We start from the raw sequence: 26,269 nt of genomic DNA, 5'->3' as shown, positions 1-26,269 counted from the left end.
TGCTTCCTGCGATCCGCCGTAAACTCCAATAATACCGCGTGGCACTTGGAGAGAAACACACGCACACACACATACAAAAAAAGAAAAAAAAAAAAGCCCAGGTTGGATCGAGGAGGGGCCTGCGGGTCAGATTTCCAGAGAAGTGTGACCTCTGACCCGCTGACGAACATCCTGTTTGTGCGCAGGCTGCGCGAGCGCGCCGCTCTACACGCTGCGCAGCGCCACGCGAGCACAGGCTGAGGCTCATCCACGTGATGTAGCGATCGCCCGCCGAGCTGCGGGAAGTCAAAGTTATGCCTCCCTACTATCTCAGCATCCTTCCCAGCAGCAGAAAAAAAAGAGGAGACGCTAAACAAGCAAAAGTTTTCCTCCGACTCGCGGAAAGACGAGTCGACATGGATGAAAAGGAGCCGTTTGTGTGAGCGAAGGAGCGGGAAAGTTTCTCCACACGGTCAAAGAATGATAACATAGCTAGCACTTTGCGTTGCTTTTGTATGAGAGGACGCGAAAACCTTCAACTGTGGGAAAGTTTGAGGCAGGGGAGCTGGCTATGGCGCGGGAGGGCGAAGACACCGGGATGGCCAAAGCCTCAAAAGCCAAAAGCCAAAGGAAGAAGAAAACCAAGGAGAACAAAACCAGGACCGTGCACGCGAACATGCTGTACGATCACGCCAAAGGGGAGGAAAACCCAAACCGGCACTATGCAAACAACAAGATTAAGACGACCAAGTACACCGTGCTGTCCTTCCTGCCAAAGAACCTTTTCGAGCAGTTTCATCGCTTTGCCAATGTTTACTTTGTCTTCATCGCTTTGCTGAATTTTGTTCCGGTTGTCAACGCCTTTCAGCCAGAACTTGCTCTGGCTCCGGTCGTCTTCATTTTGTCCGTTACTGCCATCAAAGACTTGTGGGAGGACTACAGGAGACACAGGTCGGATAAAGAAATCAATCACATGGACTGTCTGGTCTACAGCAGGTAAGCTGGGCCTAAACTCCAGCGGCGTCCAGCTGTTGCCTGATGCCCTGTGTGTGTGTGTGTGTGTGTGTGTGTGTGTGTGTGTGTGTGTGTGTGTGTGTGTGTTTTCCGTACAGAGTGTCCTTCCTCAGTGCATCCCCACCAGCTGATTGTTCCAACTTAAAAACCAATCATGACACACTTTTCTTCTTCTCTCGCTGGCTGGCCCTCATGCCAGAAGCCAGCTGTCAGCCTCAGTCTGGGGGGGTGGGGGGGGGGGGGGGGGGGGCAGGATGGTAAACAAACAGCTTTTCAGGCCTCACAGTTAAACCTGGCAAACACATGAGGAATATATATCACAGGTGGAATCCAGAGGTTCAGACACCGTCCAGTGTGCAGCCCACCGGTCTGTCAGGGAGGCGTGAAACGGCTTTTCCAACAATGCAGCGTGTTACCTGACAAGCTGTCCCTCTGCCCAGCTTCTCTGCTGTTCACTATTTTCCAGAGTGTGTGTGTGTGTGTGTGTGTGTGTGTGTGTGTGTGTGTGTGTGTGTGTGTGTGTGTGTGTGCAGAGTGTGTTTTGCTAATGAAAAGCAGCACTGTCGTCCATGCACAGAGCATAATTCATGGCTCTCAAAAGCCTCAGTGTTTAGCGGCTCCACGCTTTCAGCTAAGTCTTGACCCAAGTTGTTCTGTCAAGGTTGGACATAATTGAATTTTCTTCTGCTGTCGCCGTATTGTGCAAAACGTCCCCTTCCTCAGCCTGGAAACAGCTGACTGAACCGACAGAGTGGCCTTATTTCACTTTTCTCAAGCTAAATCCCTTAAACGCAGCTCATGTAAAAGGTTTACATGAGCTGCGTTTATATGTTCACGTGGAAAAGCACCGGGAGCTCGTATTAACGAGAGGGAAATTCCACTTTTTAATCAGAAATGCTAATATTTACAGAGTCTGAGTGATGGAAACAGCCACATACGGGTGGATGTTTCTTCCCGGTTATCAGCACTTCCGAGGATTCATCCTAAATGTGGATTTTGGAGCAGCTACAAAGACGTAGACGCACCCGGTCAAATCAGCCGTTCGAGCTAATAGATGAAGTTTACTGGAATGTAAATAGTTTTCTCTTAATCTGCGTTAAACAGCGATAACAACATCCGCTGCCTCCGCTGTCCAGGTCAGCCAACGTCCAGCTTGAACACAACATCTCGTCCCACTGTCATCTGTCCAAGATGATGAATCTGTGACAGGATTATTAATTAGTGACGCGTGTGGGCCGCCTCGTTTCGCTGTAGTTATTCTGTGGTCACGCACTGAGGAGACAAGATAGATTTTACATTTAGGACTTATGACCGGCAGCTGAAAGCATTCATTTTCATCAGACAGGCCGTCCTCGTTCCACTTCTTTCTGCTTGCTTCAGAGAATGTTCCTCATGGCTTTCAGTGCAACGACCGATAAATAACAAACAAAACAATAATACAGCGTCTGGATCCAAAGGCTGCTCTGAACTCCGTCTCGTCAGCAGCGAAGTGTTAGCCGTGACCTTTTTAAACACAGATCAGCAGCAAGACGAGCGCTCAGGGCTTTTTCCAACAGTCACAGTATTCATAGACGCTCTGTCCTGGTGTGTTATGGTTACAGTGAGCTACATGCGTTTAGTAATGTGTGAAGGAAAGATAATATGAACCAAATGCTCATTAAAATGTTGATTAACTGGCGGGAAATCAAGGCGACATGTTGGCTGAAGTTCTCTATAGCATAAAAATGCTCTTTTATTGGTTGAGCTTCTATTAAGTTACTGCAGGGCTGCAGCTAACAGTCCTTAATCTGCCAGTTATTGATTGATTGATTGTTTGGATTGGAAATGTCAGAAAATAGCCGGAGGTGATGCAGTCAGATTCCCAACAGTCCAAAGCCCAAAGATGATCAATTTCCTGTTCGATATGATAAAGAAAAGCAGCGCAGTCATAAAGTCTGAGGGGCTGAAGCCGAGGATTATCTGTCATCTGTGCTTGAGAAACGACTCGGACCATTAATCGATTAATTAAACTTACATTTTCTGCCCGTCAGCTCTGCGCTGCTTGGAAACTTTAGACAAACCCAGACCCCCAAATAAGTGTTTTTTACTGAAGCATAAAGTAATTTATTTAATGAAGCACTTCAGGGAACCAGCTGAGGGATCAGCCGGCGTCGGTGTGTCAGTCAGTATGTTTGGCCTCTTGCTCTGAAAGGCAGAAATAGCAAACTTTAGAAATGTGGGACACTTATTCAACAGTGCTGAGCTCCTCTTGGTCCTGAGGCTATTGATCCACTTTAAGGCAACGGAAAACCAGAGAGGGGAGCAAACGTTCCTGACACACGTTGTTAGTTTGCTGGCGTCTTTCTGCTTTTGCTCTGCTCGCCGTCTGTTTGTCCAGTCCTCAGTTTAGAGCGTGTGGAAAAAGTCTGACTTTCGCTGACACCACGTGCATATTTCAGTGACAAAACTCAAGGAAAGGAATGTTTTTATATACTCGGATGTGAGTCATTAATGCCGGAGGGGATTGTTATGTTGTTCTGAATAAATAACTGAGTGTTTTTTCCTTTCACTTCTTGACTGCTGCTTACGGCTCGCTGCTGTGAATTATTTAGCCTGTTTGCCACCAGGAACGTCTCATTGTCCTCCGTCCGTCCACATGTGTTTTTGCACATTAACTGCTGAGAACGCGGCAGCTTGTGACTCAGAATAGCGATGTCGCTCGGTGTCCCGACGTCACGCCGCAGACTCGTTTGTGGTCGGTGGGATCAGTCTGTTGATACGGACTCAAAATGGAAAACCCGCGTGATATCGTCTTCAGACGCAGAAAATGTCGTGTCATACGAGTGAGGTCGTTCCTCCTGAGCTTTGGCCTCATGTTTGTTTTGACCCTCTGAAAGGTCTGATCTCATGCAGCTACATCTCACTTCTGTGTATAATCCAATAAAGACGCAGAGTTATGTCTCTGCTGCGCCGCATTTTGATGGGCGCTGAGGAGGAAGTTGAGAGGAATCTCTGTCTAGGCTGAAACTGAGAGTCCTCCTTCATGCATATTTGTTGTCCCGTACAGATTTATGGAAGTGGAGCTGAAGCTTCTGTTTATAGAACCGCCAATTATTGAAAACAATGGCGGCACGTCTTTAACTCGCAGCTCACAGCGGCCCTTTGCCCTCTCATTGTCCCGGCAGAGCTGACAGACGCTATGTGGAGAAGTACTGGAAGGAGGTGCGAGTGGGAGACTTCATCAGGCTGCGATGCAACGAGATCCTCCCCGCCGACGTCCTGCTGCTGAGCTCCAGTGACCCCGACCGCCTGTGCCACATCGAGACCGCCACACTGGACGGAGAGACCAACCTCAAGCAGAGGCAGGTCGTCCGCAGCTTCTTTGACCTGGTGAGACGGCCCATCCTCGCTTTCTGCTTCCATCTTGTCATAATTGGTCACACGAATTGGTCGTGCGTGTGGAAGAAATGTTGTTTTGGATGCAAAAGTTGACCGTTTTTTAAATTACATAAACATTTAAACACGAGGTTACACAGAAACTTTCCACCCAGTGCTTGAATTTACAAAAATCCAACATTTTTTGTGAAATAGCTTTTGTACACAACATCCTCAACCAAATCGGAAATTAGCATTTAGCCATGTCGCTAGCATTTACTCATCGTAAAGATGCTAAAACATCATTTTCAGGTTTGTGTTTTTGTTGCTCTTTACCAAATCTATATTTTTCCTACAGTCATCTGTTTTAAGACATGGCAGAGTGATAGTTTTGGTAATTTTAAGCCAAACGTTCAATAATTTATCAAGCGAAAATATGATATTATTATAAATTCAATGATGTGGATGTTTTGCCTGTTTGTTACGCGATGCTAACACATGCTAACGTCCCCATAAAGACTGAGCTCGTCTCATTAGCTTTACCTCAGGTCATCTGAGAGGAGAAAAACATGGAGTCACTTCACATCAGCCACACATGATATATCTTTTTTTATGTGACAGTTACACTCAGCTTGACAGTTTGTCTGAAGCAGTTCTGCAGTAAATCCTCCTTTGTGATGGTTGTAATGTTCACTCTCTGTCGAAACTATGATGCAGAGGTGTCAGTTTGGAGGTTGTGGTTTCTAATATTGTGGCCACCCCTCTGCATCAGTGAGCGTACACTGAATATTAAAGCAGCTCTATGTTAAAACAGATTTTGAAGTGAAGTTGCTGCTTTGTCTAATCAGCTGCTTGCTGTCTGTTTGCAGGATTGTGATTTTGACCCTTTAAAGTACAACAGCGTGATTGAATGTGAGAAGCCCAACAACGACCTGAACAGATTCAGAGGCTACATGTGAGTACGGCCCTGTTCAGCCAGCTCTGCACAGCGTGCGGCTGAGAGGATGCTCGACTTTCTGTTTGTTGACTCACGTCGAAGGTTTCAGGTTTCATTTTCGTCTCACTGTAAATTAATGCTGTGACATTTTCAGTAATGTTAAGCTGCCACATGGAAATAATGTGAAACTGCGGTTTGTTGACAAGCCAGATGTTTCCAACTTATAATTATGACTTAAACAGTTTTTCCAAGTCAGGGTTACGATTTGCCTTCTTGGGATGTGGTTGCATGATTTTGACCATGCACGTTTGAATATGTATGTGAATGAACTGAAGGCCGCTATTTGCTCTAGTTTTTCGACCTGCACCAGAGCAGCTTAAGTATTTAGCAACAACAACTTGCCACCCACCCACTCATCTCATTTCCTGTCACACCTTACTTCCTTTCTGTGTGTGTTTGCTGTCGAAGTGCCAGAGGTTGCAGGATGTGCTTTTGACACAGAGAGGAGGAAAGCTTGACCAAGTTTCACTCAGTGATTCAGCCCATCCTGGCATAATACCTCATCCCTCTCCTTTGTTTTCACATTTCAGCTAATTGCTGTTTAGCTTGTAGCTGTCTTACTAACCGGTGACTAACCGCCGTGTGAGGAGTGACATCCACATGTAGGGCTTGGATGTTGGTTCGGTCGTCTGACACAGTTGTGTTTTATCTTCAGTGGCTCTGGAGGAGCTTAAGGGCTCGTAGTCAGGTCTGAAAATAACCCTGATGATGTCATCAGAGTGATCGTGCCTTTGTTTTGGAGACTGAAAATGTCTACCCGAACACCTAGCTTGCAAACAGGATGTGTGGGCCTTCAAAGGCGTCAGAGTTTTGTTGGATGAATGATGAAAGATGCTGAGGTGCTTTATGGGAAATGTAGGATCCAGTGTTTTTGAAGCTTGACCCATACTAACGTGATGGCGTCTTCAGGAATGCAGTGGAAATTGCGTTTTTTGATCCATGCAGTTTAATGTGTTTGTCTTTAACGTGAAAAGGTCACAGAAAATGTTTTCATTCTGTCTCTTAGCTGCGTGGTAGCTTGACGGTCCGGACAAGCCCGCACAAAGTCACTGCACCCGGCCAAGAGACGGTTCAGCACATAATCCCCCGTGAAGCCAAGACGTGGCGTTCTTACACGTCTGTTTAAACAAAGGAGTTAAAACATGTTAATCAGTGAGCTTTAGAGCTTCTGATAGGCTGGATTTATTACCTTTTGACAGTCAGACTAGCTGTTTCCCCCTTTTTTCAGTGTCTATGCTAAGCTAAGCTAACCAGCTGCTGACTGTAGCTTCATATTTACCGCACAGACTCGAGAGTGATTTCTAATCATGCTGAACTCAGCGTGTTCACGCTCATGTTTGTCAGTGCTCCCAGCTGGATCTGCCTCCTCACTGAGGCGTGTTTGAAAAGTTTGTGTGAGGCAGAAGCTGAGAAACGTGCTGGGAAGTGTCCGGGCCGACTCGCGCTCGCGTGATTATGACATTTGCTCAGAAGGAGACCAGATGCTGCAGGTATTCAGTTGCCAGGCTACAGTGGAGCACAGGGCTCGGCGGCAGAGTCGGGGTGGGTGGGGGGGGGGCAGTTGTCTCAGCAGTGTTTTATTACATTACAGCCAACGGCACCGAGTGAGAGAAAACACTCCGTGTCTCTCCGTGTTATCAATTTCTTAAGCAGCGTGAGCGATGAACTGGGACAAAGTGTGTGTGAAGCGCGGCGGCTCAGGGACGCTGTTATTAATCTATGGTGGCGGTGACGTGTCAGTCGGCCTGCTGTCAGAGGCCAAAGGATGAACGTTGGTGTTCGTAAACATGCTGACAGTTTGTGTGACTTTGATTGAGGCCACAGCAGAGATGGTGAAATGCTGCTTCCAGCTAAAGGTTGTGTGGCTGCTTAAGTAATCCTTGATTTAGTAATGGGATTAAGGCTGACATTATCAGCTCTGCGCTCCCCCACAACAGCAAACGTGCCCCTCATTTAATACAGATAAATCTCACTTTTAGCTAAGAAGACTTTTCTAAGAGGGCTTTGAACTTCTTTGGTGTGTTGGCTAAGAGCTGAATTCAGTCTTTATGTGACATGGACGCTCTGGATGAGCCTGACCAGCTTTAAGATGAGGTCTGAAGTGAGATCTGAGGGTCAGCGACGACGCAGTGAATCGCCTGATTGACTGTAAGCCCGGGGGGTTTCTGTGGAGTGGTACATCAGAGGGAATTTGTGCTGAGATAAGGGCTCCTGGTGAGGGAGGACCATGATGCTTTGGAGCGTGATCGATTGAGGTGCTCAGCAGAATAAACTGATGTTGTCTTGGGGGCTCTGGTGCAGAGAGATACTCTATTCCTCAAAGAGCATCACTATTTTTCACCCGAGTGTGAAAACATAGTCATTTTGCTTTTGTTCGCTAACGTTTTCCGCACTAATTTTCACGCCTCTTCTCACTTGACAGAATCCATCGAAGTGGCAGAAGAGATGCACTTTACAAAGAAAACCTGCTGCTGAGAGGCTGCACCATCCGCAACACAGAGGAGGCCGTGGGGATAGTCATTTATGCAGGTCGGCCTGAAAGCAAGCAGCCGTCGCGCCTCGTCGGCGACCTCTGACCCGCCGCCGCTAACGTGCCGTGTGTCTCCACAGGTCACGAGACCAAAGCCATGCTCAACAACAACGGCCCACGCTACAAGCGCAGTAAACTGGAGAGACAGATGAATGTAGATGTGTTCTGGTGTGTCATCATCCTGCTGGTCATGTGCCTGTTTGCTGCTGTTGGTGCGTACAGAGTAAACAGCTGTGGTCTCTTTTCATACATTTTCATATAAAACCACCATTTTTTTTTTTAAGATGACGTGGGAGAAAGTGAAGAAAAGCTCCCTTTGAACTGGCTTTTCCGTGCTTTTTATTTATATCTCGTCATTCCAGTGTTTGTGTGAGCTGACCTTGTGGTGTTGCTGTTCTAGGTCATGGGCTGTGGATGTTTCAGTACGGAGATAAGAGGCCCGTGTTTGACGTTCTCAGTCCAGAGGGGACAGACTTATCACCCATCATGTCCGCTATTTATCTCTTCCTCACTATGATCATCGTCTTTCAGGTAGGAAACCGAGACAAGCTGAGAGAAACAAAGGCAGGGGCAGAGATAGAAAGAAGACGCAGTATTACTGAGTTTGAAATGTTTTATTCCAGCGCTCACGAGCTCTGCCGTAAATCAAAGCCCTGGCAGTAGTTCAGCCCCCCGAGCGCGTGACCTCTAGATGTTCATCTTCAGATTTAATGTGGAGAAGCAGTGAGGAGGTACTTGTTCCATACTGCAAGAACATCTTCACAATACAGCAGCAAAACAGGAAAATGTGCCACCGAACAGCTTTTTTTTTTTCCTTGGATGCCAAAATGTCACCCTGTCCCGTGTCAGACGGCGCAGCTCCGGTTCCCCTGATATCAGCTGACTTTTGAAATGAACGACAAGTCGGTGAAGATAGCAGCTCGGTTACTTCAAACAGGATCTGTTTGAGGCTGGGGACCCACCAGTGTTGCTTGATCCACTTTCACATAAACACATGACTCTGTTGGCGTTGGGGCACGGGGACGGGCTGCAGGCCGAGCTTCCCTCCCAGCAGCGATGACTCATCTCCCCGTAACTGCTCTCCAGAAATGTGGACTGGAAATGTCTCACAGGGGATTGCACCAACATTATAAACAATCAAGCATGTACCCAGTGTGCTTATATATATGATTTCTTGAATTTGACCTGTAGAAAATGTAACTAAAAAGCTGTAATTCAGTAAAACAGTGATTCCCAAACAGACAAAGCCCCATAGTCTGTTCATTGACACTCACTTCATCTGTCTGTCCACTACTTTTAGCTGTTTTAACCATTAATCTGCAATTTCACTGTTTAAACTGTTTAAATTTGAACCATTTACCTTTACTTCTAGCTAGCTACTGTATCTTTTTTAACCATTAACTATTACTTTTAGCTAGCTCGCTACTTTAGCCATCTATCCATCACTTTTGGTTAAGTGTGTCAGCTGTTTATTCATTCATTTTGGATGACTTTTACCTACTTTGAGCTCACATTTAAATTTTTTAGATTTCAGACTAGTTGAGCTTCTCCAGTTTTTCACAAACCATCAGGAAACTGCAGGCGTGCCCCCCCTGGGTACAAGTCTCTGAACTGTTTGTACTATAAATGTCTGCTGGAAAAGACAATAACACCCTCTGCCCCCCTCCCAGGTGCTGATACCCATCTCCCTTTTCGTGTCGATTGAGATTGTCAAGATCTGCCAAGTGTACTTCATCCATCAGGACATGGAGCTGTATGACGAGGAGACAGACTCTCACCTGCAGTGCAGAGCTCTTAATATCACCGAGGATCTCGGCCAGATGCAATACATCTTCTCTGACAAGACGGGCACGCTGACAGAGAACAAGATGGTGTTCCGCCGCTGCACAGTGGCAGGGGTGGAGTACTCCCATGATGCCAATGGTGAGACGAGCCAGCAAACACACACGCACACACTCCTTCACGGGAGCAGTTAACAGTCATTGCCTTTTAAAGTCACACTTAATCAAGTGTGTGTGTGTGTGCGCTATCCAGCTAGAAGACTTGCTATGTACCAGGAGATGGACTCTGAGGAGGAGGAGTGTACGTCTCACGGTGGCACCCTGCCCAGGCGGGACAGCGTGACCAGCCACCAGAGCGCCCGGGTGGTGCTGCGCTCGCAGAGCACAAAGTCCCACCGCAGGACGGGCAGCAGGGCGGAGGCCAAGCGAGCCAGCATCCTGTCCAAGCACACGGCGTTCAGCAGCCCTATGGTCAGTGCGCCTCACCTTCACGCGGCACGCTGCGCTTTGTGCTGTCCGCTGTTAAACCCTCCTCTCTCCTGCAGGAGAAAGACATCACCCCCGACCCGCAGCTCCTAGACAAAGTCAATGATTGCAGCAGTCAGTTGGACTTCATGCGCTTCCACAGCCAGCCCATGTCCCAGCTGCCCTCTGACCTGGCTGACATCATTGATTTCTTCATCGCTCTCACCATCTGCAACACGGTGGTGGTGTCCTCCCCCAACCAGCCCAGGCAGAAGGTACAACTCACCAGAATCTATCCAGACAAACCTTCCTCGGGTCAATAAGGGATTAACTTTTACCATTTAGAAATTAATGAGAGTGTTGATTGGTCAGATCGGCTGTCAGAGTTATCTTTATGACGTAATTTAGTTTTAACTACATCTGAAGCTCTCACAGTTCCTGCTTCTGGTTTGGTGCTCTTGCTTTTCTTTGTGTGTGCGTGTGCGTGTGTGTGTGTGTGTGTGTGTGTGTGTGTGTGTGTGTGTGTGTGTGAGGCAAGGTAGATCGTCGTATCCAGCCAGCAGGCAAAGCAGTCTTTGTGTTTAATTACTACAATACACGTGTCTGTGTGACTGGTGAGGAAGCTAAACTTATAATAAAGGGCTGACCTGGTTTCAGTGGCTCGGCGCTCATGGAGTAAACAGAGTGCAGCTTACGGGACTGACTCTTCATCAGTCCCTCCTTCATCAGAGAGCGTCTTCATGGACAAATCAAAGCAAGTGAAGGTGATGTAAATAAGTCAGAACATGTAGCAGCTTCTTCTCACCATCCCTTTGTCTCATAATAAACACAAAAAAGGAGAATCAGGAATTAAAAGGGGATTCATTTTATTGGAAGAACTCTGACAGTCCTCTGAAATATTGCTTTTGTAAGTCAGACAATAAAAGTGTGACCCCTGTCTGTCTGCAGGACATTGCAAAGGCATTGTCAGAGTCTTAGACCCTGAGTCCAGTCCGACCCGGGTCAGGGACCCCCACAAACGCTGCACATTCAGTCGGACGGCTCGCAAGTTTGCTAACAAATATATGTAGAGATATTTCTGCTGTCTGCAACTTTCCAGACTGAAATATCTCTATAACTTTTGGATGGATTGCCACAATATTTTTACCGACATTCATAGTCCCCGACGGATGATCCCATCATGCCACCATGAGGTTGAATTGTATTTCCCCCGTAGGATGATTGTTACCCCCTCTCTTCACCTCGTGCCATCAGAATTTCAGTTTGAGCAGTGCTTTTCACAAATACGACATTCCCATCAGCCCCAGCTGTATTTTGTGTGTAGTGGTAATTAGCAAATGCTAGCAACTAAGATAAAAAAGTAAACATTATTCCTGCTAAACATGTGGCTTAAACCATCCCTGGTGTAAGCGCAGTCCACAGAGCTGCTACCTGTTCTCTTCAGTATGAAAAAACATCCAAGCAAATTGAGGAAAAGACTTGAGTTGAACCGGTCACAGCTGATAAACATACAGACACAAGCAGAGCTTACTTTGTTTTAAGTGGGTAAAAGTAGAGTAGACGCTCCAGCAGGGACTGATTCTACTGATATCCTTCCAGAACACAAAGCCTCTAATGTCGCGGGTTATTTTGTTTTTCTTGTTTTGAACAGCATGGGAGTAGTTTCCATCTTTTCACTGAAAGAATTCAATTTGTCGCCTGTTCTTTTTGGCTCAAAAGCACAAGAACCTTCCAGATCGGTCTCCCTCTGCACGTAGCGTTGGCCGCGTCGCTGCCTGGATCTTTGATGTGCTCGGTCCGCTCGCTGTTGTGTATCCGTGTTTTGTTTTGTTTTTCTGTGCCTGGGTGTGGCCGTCCTGTTCAGAGGTGATATCCTCTCCTCGCCACGCACTGTGCGTGCCCGCTCGCCGTCCTGCCAGTCAGAGGCCGAACCTGCGCAGATTAGGCTTCACAAAGTGACGCGTTATTTATGAACTCTGTGTTTCTGTTTGGAGTTTATCTGATAAGATGGAAGGAAGTGTAAATCTGCAGAGAAGGGCTGGCTTTGATACGGCCTCTTTTTTATTGTTTGTGCTTTTTGTCCTTTGGGCCAATGCGATTGTTCACATTTTATTATGATGCCCTTGTGGCGGAGCCGGCACCTGAATGATTTATATCTATGTATGTGAGAACTCCTGCTGCCAGGAGTCCTCAGCGTGAGTCACTCTCACTGCCATTGTACTGCACCACCTTGGGATAAAGGAGCGGCCAAAGGATAATAGCCAGGAGGTGCATTTTCATCAGTCCTGAAGTCCTCTGGTCCATTAGCGCTGGAGCCGCTTTCTCAAAAGCCTCTTAAGGCTAAAATGATCATAAAACCCACCTTCAGGATTTTCTTCAGCACAAGAAGTTTTTCTTGTTTGTGTTCTTTCTTAAGTCTATACTAAGTGATTCTGACGTAACGCGAGTGCTAAATTTTAAAGGAGAAAATAAGAAAATAAAGCTAAAGTGACACAAGAATAAGCAAACGTGCCATGCCATGTCCTGCACATGAGCTGACTCTTCTTTTCAAGCATGGCTGCCACCATCCAGACCATAATAATCACAGTGATGACTGATGGAGAAAGGTGGAGGCTACTGGGTTTATTTATTTATTTATTTGTGACAGCCTGTCGAAGTGAAAGCTGTTTTTTTCAGTTTCTGTGTCTTCTGCATCTTGTTGTTTTTATAATTTTGTGCTGCTGTTTACTTTGAGTCTAATGATAACAATAATAATAATAATAATAATAATGATGATGAGGGCACATTTTCAGTCTTTCCTGAGAAGCTTTAGTGTGCTGCACTGAAACACATGAAAATCTCAGAAATGGTTTTAATTTTTGAGAATATGTTCTACTTCCTGCTGCTGATGGCGTGATTGACACAGGTTGTTCTCACCCTCCAGGTCCGGATGAGGTTCGAGCTGAAGTCCCCGGTTAAGACCATCGAGGACTTCATCAAGCGCTTCACCCCCAGCCGCCTGACCTCGGGCTCCAACAACAGCAGCTCCTCCAGCCTCATCACCAACCGCTCCTCCAACAAGGGATGCTCCAGCGTGCTGTCCTCCCCCTCGGCAGAGAGCACGCTCACCAAACTGGACGAGGAGCAGCCTCCCGGAGGCCTGGAGCACGCCTTCGGCCCCGTGCCGCCCTGCTACGACGGGAAGGCGTGGAACCTGGAGGAGGGCGAGCTGCGGTATGAGGCAGAGTCACCCGACGAGGCTGCGCTGGTCTACGCCGCCAGGGCCTACAAGTGCTCCCTTGTGGGACGCCTGCCTGATCAGGTGACCGTAGAGCTGCCACACCTGGGGAAGCTGAGCTTCGAGCTGCTGCACACGCTCGGCTTCGACTCCACCAGGAAACGCATGTCCGTTGTGGTTCGACACCCTCTGACGGATCAGATCACCGTCTACACTAAAGGAGCGGACTCTGTCATCATGGACCTCATCAAACCTCCTGACACAGGTAGGAAACGCTCATTCATACTGTCGCTTTGGCCACTCTCAGATTGTTGTTTCCTGGTAGGAATTAATCATCACGTGAGGATGAATTTTGTGGCGTGCTCTCCTGATAAATGGCGACGCCGCTGTCAGCTTCGTCGTACGGTGTGATTTGGAGCGGCGCTGCATCACGTCTGCGGACTCCTCCATCAGAACTGATGAATTGTGGCTGTGAACTCGTGACGGGCCACAAATCATTTCATGTAATCTCCACGCGGCACATGGGCTCGCTGGACATGTCAGCAGATTGAGAGCATCCTCACTTCACTCCGGTCAATCCCAAATGATGGATTGTTTTTGTTATAGCTGCTTCAGGTTTGGAGAAAAAAAGGTGATTAGGCTGTCTGTGGACTCACATGCCTGCACAGGGAGGAGCTTTTGTTTTTATAGAGCACCCAAGGCTTCACCCCCCTGAAGCCTTCATACTTTCCGCTGATGTAAACCTATAAGCTAACGTTATGTAAGAACTCGTATTTTTAGAGCATGTCACTGCTGAAAACCGCCATGCCTCCTGATCTGTGCCTTAAAAACACTCCCGTCTGTGTTTTTTCCTCACATCTTGAAACCTTGTTCCATAATCTTCGTGTTCTTTAGCGTCCTAATGGCAAAGGTGCGCCAGGTTGTTAGTATTCCAAGCACACAAAGAGCCACACAGGCACTTTTCACTAATGCTTTGTACACAGTCACCAGACATCTGTCCAGGGGTGCTTAGCAAAGACCGCTTCAGCCCACAGACTGAAGGCTGGACACAACACGCAGCCTGTAGCGCTGCAAACAGTGATTGTTTTCATTATTCAGACACATTTTCTGTAAGATTATATAAAGGAGAGAAATGCAGCAGGTCGTCACGTCTGTGCAGCTGCAACCAGCAAGTGTCGATTAATGATTTAAACACTGAATCATTCATTGAGATTGTCAGAGGTAGATTTTATGTCAACTGCTAATAGTTTGAAATCCAGTTTTTAGGAAGAGTGAAGACTGCCTGAATCAATGCTGTGGTCACTCATTAAAGGTTGACTGGTCAGAGGGATGCTGCAGTTTTATAATGTCCTCTGTTTTAAACAGAAAGAGATCTCAGTCTTATTGTGATTCTGTGTTAATTCAACATATATTTTAGTGTTTTTTAGTATGAACTCAAAGAGCAAAGTGTTGCATTATGTGATGGAAGTTACAAGATTTGATTTCCAATGATGACGGACAACAAAACTGTCCAATCACTGAGCTTTATGTCAGTCTGTGCGAGGTCATGTTAACTCTAAGCTGCTGCTTCTTTGTAATCATCTAGTGTGAACATGAAGAGGATCAGAGCTAAAAGGCAACAATGGAGGGTGTGATCTAAGATGCTGTGGAGGTGCATTGTGGGAATACATTTTGGAAGGTTGACACAGTTTAGGGAGTCGAGATCTGTCTGCTGCATCAAGTCCTCCGGTTTTATGGAAGTGCATCACTGAATCAACCCTTCAAGGTTCCTGTAGCTCCTGAAAAGTCTGAAAAGGTCTTAAAATACGTGACCAGGTCATGTTTTTGTTGTTGTCAGTGGTGGTTGTAGCCGAGATGAGAACTTTAATGGCAGATGCTTGGAAGAAGATAAGTTCAGAGGTGGTTGGTGTTGGTAGGAAATAAAGGAAGGTGTACTTCATGCCCAAAGACGTTCATGTTGGTGACCATTGGGGTGAAGGCCGTTGAATCCTGCAGCATCAGCGAGCGTAGAGCTGTGCTGATACCGGCTTTGTTTTTCATGTATCGCATCGGAAACATCGACTCTTCCAACTTCTCAGCAGTCGGCATGAAGCAGCTTTATGTCACTGAGAGAAATGAGGTGCTGATGACAAACGTTAGCCAAGAGCCAATGAATCGTCTCTATCCTCTGTCAAAGGTCATGAGGTCTTAAAAAGCATTTAATTATACCTGCTCTTCAACATATCTGAATTTGTCTTTTTTGCACGTTGGACTTGCTTTGGTCAGATCTGGATTTCGTTGCAGGATGTGGTCCTGTGGGTGTTAAAGCCCTTTAAACTGCTCGTCTGTCCTTCGCTTTCATATTTTGACATTTTGCCGAATCAACCTGCAGCAACTCGTCCTGACTTCCTCTCAGTAAAAGCCCGCTGTCATGTCGTGTGGGTAATTCATTTATTTCACATGCCTGGTTAGGGGCTCCCTCCTGTTCGTTAGAGGCAGGCACTTCATCTCAACGAGGCAGCTCTGCTTCACGGAGAAATGGTTTCCCGCTTAATTGTCCCGCTGCTCTGAACGAAGACTTGTTAAGACGTCAATGGAGGGAAGCACTCCCATCTTGTTTTGGCGTGTTTTCCAGCTGACGTGCGGTCCTGTTCTTTGGAGCAATTCTGAATCACAATAAGATTGAGTGCATTGATTTCTTCGTTATGAGGACCACGTGCGTTCAGGGCCGTGCTGTGTGGTCGTCATTTTTAAAGCTGAGCTGGAGCAGGAGGACGTTTTCAGAAGTTTTTCACTTAAAATTCACCGAGCGCTGCTGCTCACTGCAGGAGAGAGACTCCGTCGGGACGGTTGTCACACACACGCACACACACACACACACACACACACACACACACACAAACACACACCCGTCCTCCACCATGTGGGCTTAAATGGCTGACAGGGTATGTCTTCACGCAGACAACTCACTGCTTTGTTTTAGCATTGGGTAAAACCAGCCAATTAGAGCGCAGCGTGAGTTGGGCCTCCTCGTAACGCAGACCTCCATAATGACTCCATTCAGGCGCTGAGGGAGTTGTTCAGTGTCACTCTAATAACAGTGCACATGGAGGTGGACTGGAGACACTTGGGGCGTAGAAGCTGGAGTGCGTCATGGCGTGACTCCAGTCTCGCTCCCGCCGCAGGGCTCTGTTTAATACCACATTCCACCTTAAAACAGAATTTACATTTTCATGCTGTTTTCTCTGATAGAAACTCTTCCGCTGGCAGGAAACGTAAACATATTTCTATTATCCTGACGCTGCAGACCTCTGTGTCCTGATCTTGGCTCGCTCTAGCAAAGTCGTATTATTATCAGGATCCAGACTCAAAACTTTTTCCACCACTGTCCCAGAAATGTCCCAGAAATGGCCCGAAAAAACAGTTTTAAGTAAATGTAAACTGTCCGAAAATCTAAATGTTGTTCTTATTATCATATATAGTTGTTAGTGACATAGTTTATGTAAAGCACTTTGTAATCACTAACAGCTACGTACATTATTATCATCATTATTATTGTTATTAAAGCTGCGATAATCAGTATATTTGTACTAAGTGGATGTGATATAAGTGGCTGTGAAACAGGTTGTCATGGTTTCAAACTCACAGATAATTTTAACCTAACCAGCTCCGCTCAACTCTAAGGAGCGTTTAGCGTCTTTCAGCTGATTGTTTTGGCTTTCCGACCCGCAGCTTCAGCGTTTTGGTTCACTCTCACGGCTCTCATGGCGTCGCTTTCAGACGTATCAGCCCTAAAAAACACACTGCGCATGACAGCCTGCAAGCTAACATCGGACAGACAGTGAGGAAGTATCAGGTGAACATTGAGGAGCAATTAAGAGCTAAAGACACATTTCACTCAGGAGATTGGACGTAAAATCATCTCACGACTAAATGAATGATGATGTTGCTCAGTAGATGCTGGATGTGCAAACAGGTTGCTAACACATTAGCCGTATCAACTTAAAAGGTAATAATACGTCATTTCTGTGTTTGCAGCTTGTTCCCACTTCTTTCCTCAAGTGCCCCAAAATAAAAAAACAATAAAAAAATCATTGTGGGTTTAAAGGCGCCCTGTGGAGCTTTTCTTCAGAACAAACATTTACATTCAATGTTACCCACGAAGAAGAATTGTGTGTGTCCTTGAGGTTGAACAAATGTGCTGAATGGATTTCCTTTTTTCCTTTCTCATAAAACATTTTGCAAAGCTGAGATTTGGACCGCACCACTGGACACAAACGGGGGGAGACACTCATAAAAACTTTGCTCTTTAACCTCAGCAGTGGTCAAAAACTCCTCAGGGAGCCTTTAACATGCAAGCCCTGTTTTAGGTGGATTTTCCCATTTTCAGTCGTAGGAAAAATAAACATTGATGGAAGTTCCACCTGCCGGCTGGTCCGAGCTGCTATTTGTCGAAAGGGAAAACTGCTGCTGTCTTTGGAACCAGAAAGCAGACTTTCTGTCACAAACAGCGGGAAAATTACCGAACAAGATGAAACTGCTGCGTCTCCTCTGTGCGAGACGGCCGCCATCGGCCCTTTTTTGTGTTTGAAGTCTTCAGATAATTGACAGTTTTGTGCTAATTTGTTCTTTTCGGTGAAAATAACTTTGCGTGGCGGTGCATGTGCAGCAGCCTGCCAAGCTGTTGTGTTATTAGTGAGATTACAAGGCTGGCGATCAGAGTGTTGGCTGGTGCATCTGTGTCAGGAGACTGATAAAGCCAGTCTGTCTGTGCGCTGTCCCCCTGCCAAGAAGATGCCCGAGACGCTGCGCCAGAGACCCTTCAGCAAGACTTCCACACATGCAAAACTTTCGACTTCGACGGTTGATTGAAACTGATTAATCAGGAAGTCTTTTTATCACGTGTTGCTCAGTGTCGTCCAGTCGCAGCTCGATTAGTAACGTGAAGACTTGATGGAATATATCGAGGCGCAGCACACACACGCTTCGTTTAGGTGTGAAGACAGATGGCTTTCACGCGCCTCCTCAAAGAAGCCTTTGGCAATCTGGAACCAAAATCCTGAACCACTTATGTAAACTCCCTAAAAATAAGGATGTTTAATCCTCATTCTTCTGTCCTTTGCTGTCTTTTAGGAAACTCCAAAGGGAAACGCCAGAAAAAGATCGTCAACCGGACCCAGAACTACCTGAACCTGTACGCTGCAGATGGCCTTCGCACCCTGTGCATTGCCAAAAAGGTAAGAGGGATCCATAAACCCTCTGAAGGAGTGCTGAGCACATGCCCTCTCTGTCTCACTCCCTCATTAAACTGCTGCAGACGTCGGACATGATGCGTCTCAGTGGCTTTTTGGCAGGTTGTGTTTGTAGCCCGGCGCAGATGATCTCACATGGACCGGCCCGTCTGAAGCGACATTCTTCGTGACTCAGCCACAATCTGTGCCACTTTCCCAGGCTGTTAATTTATGCTCTCGCAAGCCGGGCTCATTATATCCCTGCTTGTGCAAAGCCGTCACCAGAGCGATGTGATAAAACACCTCAAGGTCTCACATTCTCCTGTGGATCCTCCTCTGCCATGCAGGCAAAGGAGCTGCTCCGCTGCTAAAGCCCCCCCCAGTGCTTTAACTGTGTGTGTGTGTGTGTGTGTGTGTGTGTGTGTGTGTGTGTGTGTGTGTGTGTGTGTGTGTGTGTGTGTGTGTGTGTGTGTGTGTGTGTGTGTGTGTGTGTGTGTGTGTGTGTGTGTGTGTGTGTGTGTGTGTGTGTGCGCGCGTGTGCATGCGTGTGTGTTCTCATATCAGATTCTGACCAAGGAGCAGTACGCCTGCTGGCTGCAGCATCACCTGGAGGCTGAGACGTCCATCCAGGGACGAGAGGAGCTGCTGTTTCAGTCGGCCCTGCGACTGGAGACAAACCTCCACCTTCTGGGTGATTGTTTGATTGGTCGATTGATTTTAGGTCCACACAGCACCTGTAGCTGAGAATCTATACTTTAAAATTCATTTTAGTTTGCATGCAGTGTCACCTCACTGCTGTTGCAGACGCAGAGTGTGTTATCATCATGTGTCGTCCCCCACAGGAGCGACAGGCATTGAGGACCGGCTGCAGGACGGCGTGCCTGAAACCATAGCTTCCCTGCGGAAGGCCGGCCTACAGATTTGGGTGCTGACGGGCGACAAGCAGGAGACGGCCGTCAACATTGCATACGCCTGCAAGCTGCTGGACCCTGAGGAGGAGATCCTGACGCTGAATGCTGATTCTCAGGTGAGCAGCAGAAGCAAGCGGAAAGATTTTCTTCACCAGCGAGACAGAAAGTTTAACGTCAGTCTGACATTTTGAGCCATTCGAGTGTCGTGGCTCTCGGGATGTCAGTGTCAGTCAGACGGTATCATCTGTCAGATGATATCCGTTAAATTTCATACAGATATCAGTGATCCCCAGAGGGCCTCATGACTAATGACCGAATGGTCTTCACTTTTCCTTTAGCATCGCCAAAATGTGTTGATCCAGTACTTTGGTTTACGCTAATTAGCAAAAGTTAGCATGTTAGCTCGTTAAACTAAGTTGGTAAATGTAATGTCAGAGTGGTGTGTCTGTATTTCCCAAAAACTTCAACATGCTATCATCCTGTTCCACCACCTTTGTTAGAAAACAGTTTGAGGACCAGCGGCGTTTAATTCTGTACTGTCGGAGCATCTGTTTGCCAGATGTGAAGCAGCCCAGGCGGCGTGATATTAAACAACTGACTGACCTGATCCTGAATTCCAGCCCGCTCTGTGTCTGTCTCTGAACCAGGAGGCGTGTGCGCTGCTGCTGGAGGAGAGTTTGCACTACATCCAGGCCAAATTCCTCTGCAGCTCCGCAGACCAGGCTGCCAAGGCCTTCCACAGTAACTTTGCACCCTTTGAGCTCTATCCCTCCTCATCTGCGTCCTCCTCCTCATCCTCCCACGCCGCTCCCTTCACGGTGCACCGGCTGGGCCTGGTGATTGATGGGCGGACGCTGGCCTACGCTCTGGATAAGAGTCTGGAGGATAAGTTTCTGGCTGTTGCGCGGAGCTGCCGTGCGGTGCTCTGCTGCCGCTCCACGCCGCTGCAGAAGAGCATGGTGGTCAAACTGGTGCGGAACAAGCTGAAGGTCATGACTTTAGCCATAGGTAAGTAAAGGTTCAACACACTCACGTTCGTGTGACATCCCTTTTCATTTCAGCCCTTGAGCCAGATGTTTTAGACGTGCTTTGACTGGCCGATGTTCACCACCCACCTCGAGATCCATTAGCCCTGTGCAGCTGATATGTGTCTCTTTGTCAACAAATAAACTTTCCTGGAAAATAAAAGCACGTCCAGTCCTGCCCTGAACAGAAACCTTCCCGTTAACGTCACGCTTGCATGTGTTTTTAGTTTGAAACACAGAAGAAATTCAGGCTAACAGGAGCTAAATTTAGGAAAAACATTCCTGAGCATCAGGTTGATTACACTAAAAGCCGTAGCCTTGAAACCTTTAGGCTATCGCCTATCACGATGCAGGAGCGTCGAGGCAGATCGAAACACGCCCCCGCGCACAGCTGCTGACGGGAGAAACATGAATTTCACAAAATCTCTGATGTTATTGGGATTTAAAGAGGCTGTTACACCTTTTTTCACACTGGACAAAAAAACACTGACACCCACTAACATCTGCCTCTTGTCTTCAGCTTCATTCCTGGCTCAGCCACGGTTTGTGTTTATGGGCTCCAGCTCTGATCAGCAGTGATGGAACCCATGTGGACGCGTTCATTTTCGCCAGAAACTGGGGCATAAATAGCCAGAATGTTGTTGTTTCTTACAGTCTATGAGAACAACATGCAGCAGCCATGCAGCGAGATGAGAGAGAGCTTCTCCTGATTCAATCGTCCTGTCAGCGTTTGAAACAGAGACTGAAGTCGTGTTGTTTTTGTCAGCCTGTTTTAATTTTAGTCTTAGTCTAGTCTTTGTGTCAAGCTGTCATTTTAGTTTTTATTAGTTTTAGTCACGTTCATGCTCTTTTTAGTCTAGTCAAGTTTCAGTCGACTAAAAGTCTGAGCATTTTAGTCTTATTTCAGTCAGAATTATCCGTGATTATTTTAGTCTAGTTTTAGTCGACGAAAACTGATGACATCTTAGTCAATGAAAATCGTATTGTAGTTTCTTTTTAATAATGCAATTCTATTTAACCCAGTTAATATAGCATCTAGTGGTATAGACGAAACCAAAATGTTCTTTTAGCCAAACCCATTTCACAATTCAAACAAGGTTGTCTTATTATTATATTGTTAGCTTATAGACTCAAGAATACATCCATTCCAGACACGAAGACACTCTGATTTGAGTTTACAACATATTTATATTACCAAGCAAAGTCGGCTGGCCAGCCATCGGTCCCGTTCTCTGTGTCGGTTGTCTGTCGTTAACGCTAACCTACCGCAGCTGCATCTTCTAAATAACGCCGTGAGCGGGAACTAATGCCGTGACGTCGCTGCGACTGCGAAGTGCGACCTGATGCAGCCCCTGAAGTGAGACACGGGAAACAGAAATACTGCAAAATAATAATAACAACGCGACTAAACGAGATGAAATAACGCTGGAACATTTCGTCTCGTTTCGTTTTATTTTGTAAACCACATTTAGTCTCGTTTTTATTCGTCAAGGAATATATGCATATATGCATTATATATTTAATCATAGTTATCGTCACATGACCAGCATTTACATTGCGTCTCGTCTCGTTTTCGTCACGTGATAAAGGTTCGTTGACGACGATATTTAGTCATAATTTTCATTGACGGAAGCGAGTATAGACTGAAGTGTCACTGGCTGCTGTGCTGCTTCTACTGCTCCCTGTTTTCTTGCACATTTGTGATGTTGAACGTAACACACCAGAGCAAACACAGAGACAAACTCTGCTGGCATTGAGCCAGTCACCTATTATTGTTATACCTATTGTTATTTAGGGGTTAAGCCACGTTGAAAAAACATGCGTATGTGCACTAAATCAGGTGTGAAGGTGGTGTTTGGTATGAATGCTGCTGTTTAGTGGCAGCCGCTGTGTGTTGTTGTTATGTTCAGAGGTGGTAATGAAGAGCTGCTGTCTACCTACTCGCTGGCGTTGCATCCAAAACACACAAAAATCTGCACATGTACTAACTTTAGTGCCAGAAGCTAAAACATTTCAGCCACACACACACACACACACACACACACACACACACACACACCTACACCTTCCCACCCTCTGCACCCTTGCTGTGAGTCGAAACAGTTATTTTAAGGCACCTTGGTAATTATGCTCTTTGGCTTAATGAAGCCGCGGCCTAATCGAGGTGCCACGAGGACGTCGGCATGACTTATGACTGTCTTTTCCCTGTTTATCATTTATTTGTTCCCGCTGTTCTCAGGAGGATCCCGTTTTTGCCAGCCAAGCGCTTTTCTGTCGTTGCTACGTTAGCAGTAATGTGGAGGGAGCGCCGCAGCTCCTCGCTCTTTTATTTTCCATCTCTGTGGGGACGGCAGATGATGATAAGATTAGAGTACTTACAGATATTAAAGCTTCAGCTTTATAACACCGTGTTTTCAGCCCTCGTCTGCCGTTACGCCGCTAACGAGAGCGGAGCCTCCACCTACTGTCGTCTATATGTAAATTCTGTTTTACTTCACGCAGCATTTCGATGTGTCGTTTGTTTTCTTTCCATTACAGCAGGTGAAATTGTTTACAGTCGGCAAGAAAAAGATGCAGCAGCCCTGAATTTAAGATAGAGCTGCTTTGTGCACTCTGCTGAACAGTCAGTGAGAACCAGGCTGTGACGTTAATGCACGTCAATGGTGATGAAATAATTGGATAGTTTGTCAATTAACAGAAAATGAATCACCAATAGGTAAGCAATTAAGGATTGATGTCAGTTATCAAGTGAAATCTGTCGGCTCCAGGCTCTAAAATGTGAGATTATGCTTGTTCGTGTGTTTTTTCGTATGATTGAATATTAAGATATTGTCGGCTTTCGGGCTGTTGATGAAACAAAACATAATCCAGTCATTTAAAGAGAACATCTGGGAAGCTGTGACGGTAGGCAGGCAGATAGGCAGGACTTTAATGATCCCACACTGGGGAAATTTAGTCGTAAGAGCAAGCAGGTTACAAAAAGCAGGCACAGTGGCATAAGAGGTCAAAAAATAAAAATATAAAAGTTCACAAAAATACAGGATAGAAAAAACAACTATGTCTATATACATTTGTAAAGCTTATTAAAAATATAAATAATATAATAAAATGCCAAAGAAATCTACTGCCATAAAAAAGTACTGAGGATACTATTGCACCTGGGAAATACTGGGTCTATGTAAATGCACAATATATACAGTTTATAAGCACACAGTATACAGTTGCCAATATAGATAATAAATAGTGTTATTGCACAGCTGAGAGAAGCATCCAACTTTAGAAATTTAGATTGCACCAGGTGAAATGGATAAATGTGAGCAGATATTAGCAGTGCTGCGTCACCTTCAGAGCTCTAAAGTTTAGGATTTTCTCTCTTGGGTCAGAATAAAAGTGGATATCGTGCTGTAGCTCTGTAGAAGTCTCATCCTGGAGCAGAGTCTGCCAGCTAACACAACCCATTAACCCCTGTTTGAGCGCTCATCACCGCCTCCCTCACATTCAGCTGTTTACTATTGTGACAACAAAACCCTGTCAGCCCACCGACTCTTCATCCTCCTCTCCACCACCTGTGGTGACAAAAAAAAAGCAAAACACAGCCTTCGAAGTAGAACAAAAACGCCGCTCGTCAGCCAGCGCAGCAGCCGGGCTCTGCCTGCCCAGAGGTGCAGCTGAGCTGGAACAGCGAATAATAAACACACACACACACAGCTGATTTAACAGCTGAACGCTAACCACACACACGCTCCGTCGCCACGCTCAATAAAGTTCTTGGCTACGGTTTATGTATTCATGCATCTTGAGGTTATGTACTCAACTTCCTGTTTTCTCTCTACATTAATCTCAGGTGATGGGGCCAATGATGTCAGCATGATCCAGGTAGCGGACGTGGGCGTGGGCATCTCGGGACAGGAGGGCATGCAGGTGAGGAAGCAGGACCAGGCTGGAGGAGGAGGAAGAGGAGAGGAGGCTGTAAAAGCAAACGCAGTGAGCGAGGAGAGAGGAGCTGTGGGATCAGGGAAGACATTCTTTAGAATAGTTAATGGCTTTTCATTACTGTTAAGTGCATGTTTTAGATGCATCCATACGCATCCTCTAAATAGGATTGCCTGCGTGCTGCTGAGTCAGGAAGCTCGTCCCGCGTCCTGCAGCTAAGCAGCACACTTTATGGGCGCTTTACTGTCGACTCCATCCACACCGGCTTCTCTCTGCGCTCTGAGGTCAAAGCCAATGCCACAGCCGAGGCAGTTGGTAATAACATGGTAAAGAAAAAAACGCTCCCATGACCCCCCCCACCACCACCACCCTCCTGCTCATTTCACTCAAGCACCCTGTTCCAGAAAGGTGATCTTGCATAGCAATGATGGAGATTCCCAATTAACTTCCCAGGGAGGCTTGGGAGGCGCGGCGCTGCGCAGCACATCTGTTAAAGTCTCAGCATCCTGTCCTCGACTGGGCCGCCAGATTAATCATTGTTAATCAAATATGCCGTTAATGAGACAGCAGTCACTCCTCGGGTTTCCGCGGCGCGCTGACACACACGTTTCCGCGCCCAGGCCGCCGCACGCTGCATTATGATTAACACACCTTCCTCCTATCAGGAGCGAACTCCCCGTGTAGTCGTTAGGAGGCCGTTATTAGAGCGCAGCAGACACTAAACAGCCGCACGACGAGGCGTCTGCTGTTATTTTTCTTGTTGACAAATAACGTTGACAGTTGCGATGTGTCGGAAAGGGTTAGCGGCGCTGTTTAAAATGTAAGTTATAAACCGGGCTTGACTACTGGGAGGGCTTTGTTTTAGATGTTGATAGATGAGGCTGACAGCTTCCCGCTGCCGCAACGATGAATCCCAAAAGGCGGACAACTCGTTTAAGGGTTATTGCTTTGGAGGGATTATACCCGCTAAAGATTCATTAAAAAGAGGCAGGCGAGTGTAGCAGGGCCAGCCATTTCCTGCAGTGTGTTTCCTAATAACTGCACAGGTCTCGTGTGAGTGTTGATGGGGTGCAGCAGGGAGGAAGCACAGGCTGTCGGAGACTGAATGTTGGGTCTTGCTGGTGTTTTGCAGGCGGTGATGGCGAGCGACTTCGCTCTCCCGCGTTTCCGGTATCTCCAGAAGCTCCTACTGGTCCACGGACACTGGTGCTACTCCCGGCTGGCTAACATGATCCTCTACTTCTTCTACAAGAACGCTGTAAGCCGCTCTGACCTCTGCACACGCTCACCCTGCAGTGGCTGCGCTAACATTGTTTCGGTCAGAAAACGTGTGATTTAGATCAGCCGACATATGAGGAAGTGATTTCCCCGGAGCGGCGTTCTGCTCTGCCCCCTCGTGTGAATTCACCTCTGTTATCTCGTGTTCCCACAGATGTTTGTTGCGCTCATCTTCTGGTATCAGTTCTACTGTGGATTCTCAGGTTCAGCCATGATTGACCAGTGGTATCTTATCTTCTTCAACCTGATGTTCTCCGCCTTCCCACAACTCATCACTGGCACTCTGGACAAAGACGTGTCAGCAGAGACTCTCCAACAACTACCTCAGCTCTACGTGAACGGGCAGAACTCCGAGGTCCCGTCTGCTCGTGTTTGTCTCTTCTTTTAGCGTGAAAACATCTGTGTTTAAAGAAGCGGGTGGTGAAAAGAAAAAGTGTTTTCCTCAACTTTCCTTTGCTGAGACGAGCTGCAAGAAGCTCTGAAATGAAAGCTGGAAATGTAGGATATAATATCTCAACAACTGTTTGATTCGGCCCTCTGAGTTTGTAATTATGAGCGAAAAGTCTTGATTATTG

At 46.7% G+C, this 26,269-nt stretch overlaps 1 protein-coding gene across 1 annotated transcript in view; it reads left to right on the top strand.

Moving 5' to 3' along the window:
* Positions 1-352: 352 nt before the first annotated feature.
* atp10a (ATPase phospholipid transporting 10A) overlaps positions 353-26,269 on the top strand; it is a 31,821-nt gene continuing 5,904 nt past the window's right edge. The window contains exons 1-17 of the mRNA XM_070960892.1: positions 353-975; positions 4,158-4,362; positions 5,217-5,302; positions 7,767-7,873; positions 7,955-8,086; positions 8,275-8,405; positions 9,545-9,797; positions 9,909-10,126; positions 10,201-10,395; positions 13,044-13,602; positions 18,450-18,553; positions 19,112-19,238; positions 19,390-19,574; positions 20,106-20,466; positions 24,328-24,404; positions 25,549-25,674; positions 25,849-26,049. Of these exons, the coding sequence (XP_070816993.1) occupies positions 551-975; positions 4,158-4,362; positions 5,217-5,302; positions 7,767-7,873; positions 7,955-8,086; positions 8,275-8,405; positions 9,545-9,797; positions 9,909-10,126; positions 10,201-10,395; positions 13,044-13,602; positions 18,450-18,553; positions 19,112-19,238; positions 19,390-19,574; positions 20,106-20,466; positions 24,328-24,404; positions 25,549-25,674; positions 25,849-26,049 (3,492 nt within the window). The 5' untranslated portion in view covers positions 353-550. The remainder of the gene's footprint in view (positions 976-4,157; positions 4,363-5,216; positions 5,303-7,766; positions 7,874-7,954; positions 8,087-8,274; positions 8,406-9,544; positions 9,798-9,908; positions 10,127-10,200; positions 10,396-13,043; positions 13,603-18,449; positions 18,554-19,111; positions 19,239-19,389; positions 19,575-20,105; positions 20,467-24,327; positions 24,405-25,548; positions 25,675-25,848; positions 26,050-26,269) is intronic.

Source organism: Chaetodon trifascialis, chromosome 4, assembly GCF_039877785.1.
Source record: "Chaetodon trifascialis isolate fChaTrf1 chromosome 4, fChaTrf1.hap1, whole genome shotgun sequence".
Lineage (NCBI taxonomy): Eukaryota > Metazoa > Chordata > Actinopteri > Chaetodontiformes > Chaetodontidae > Chaetodon > Chaetodon trifascialis.
This window is presented reverse-complemented; position numbering and strand designations above follow the sequence as displayed.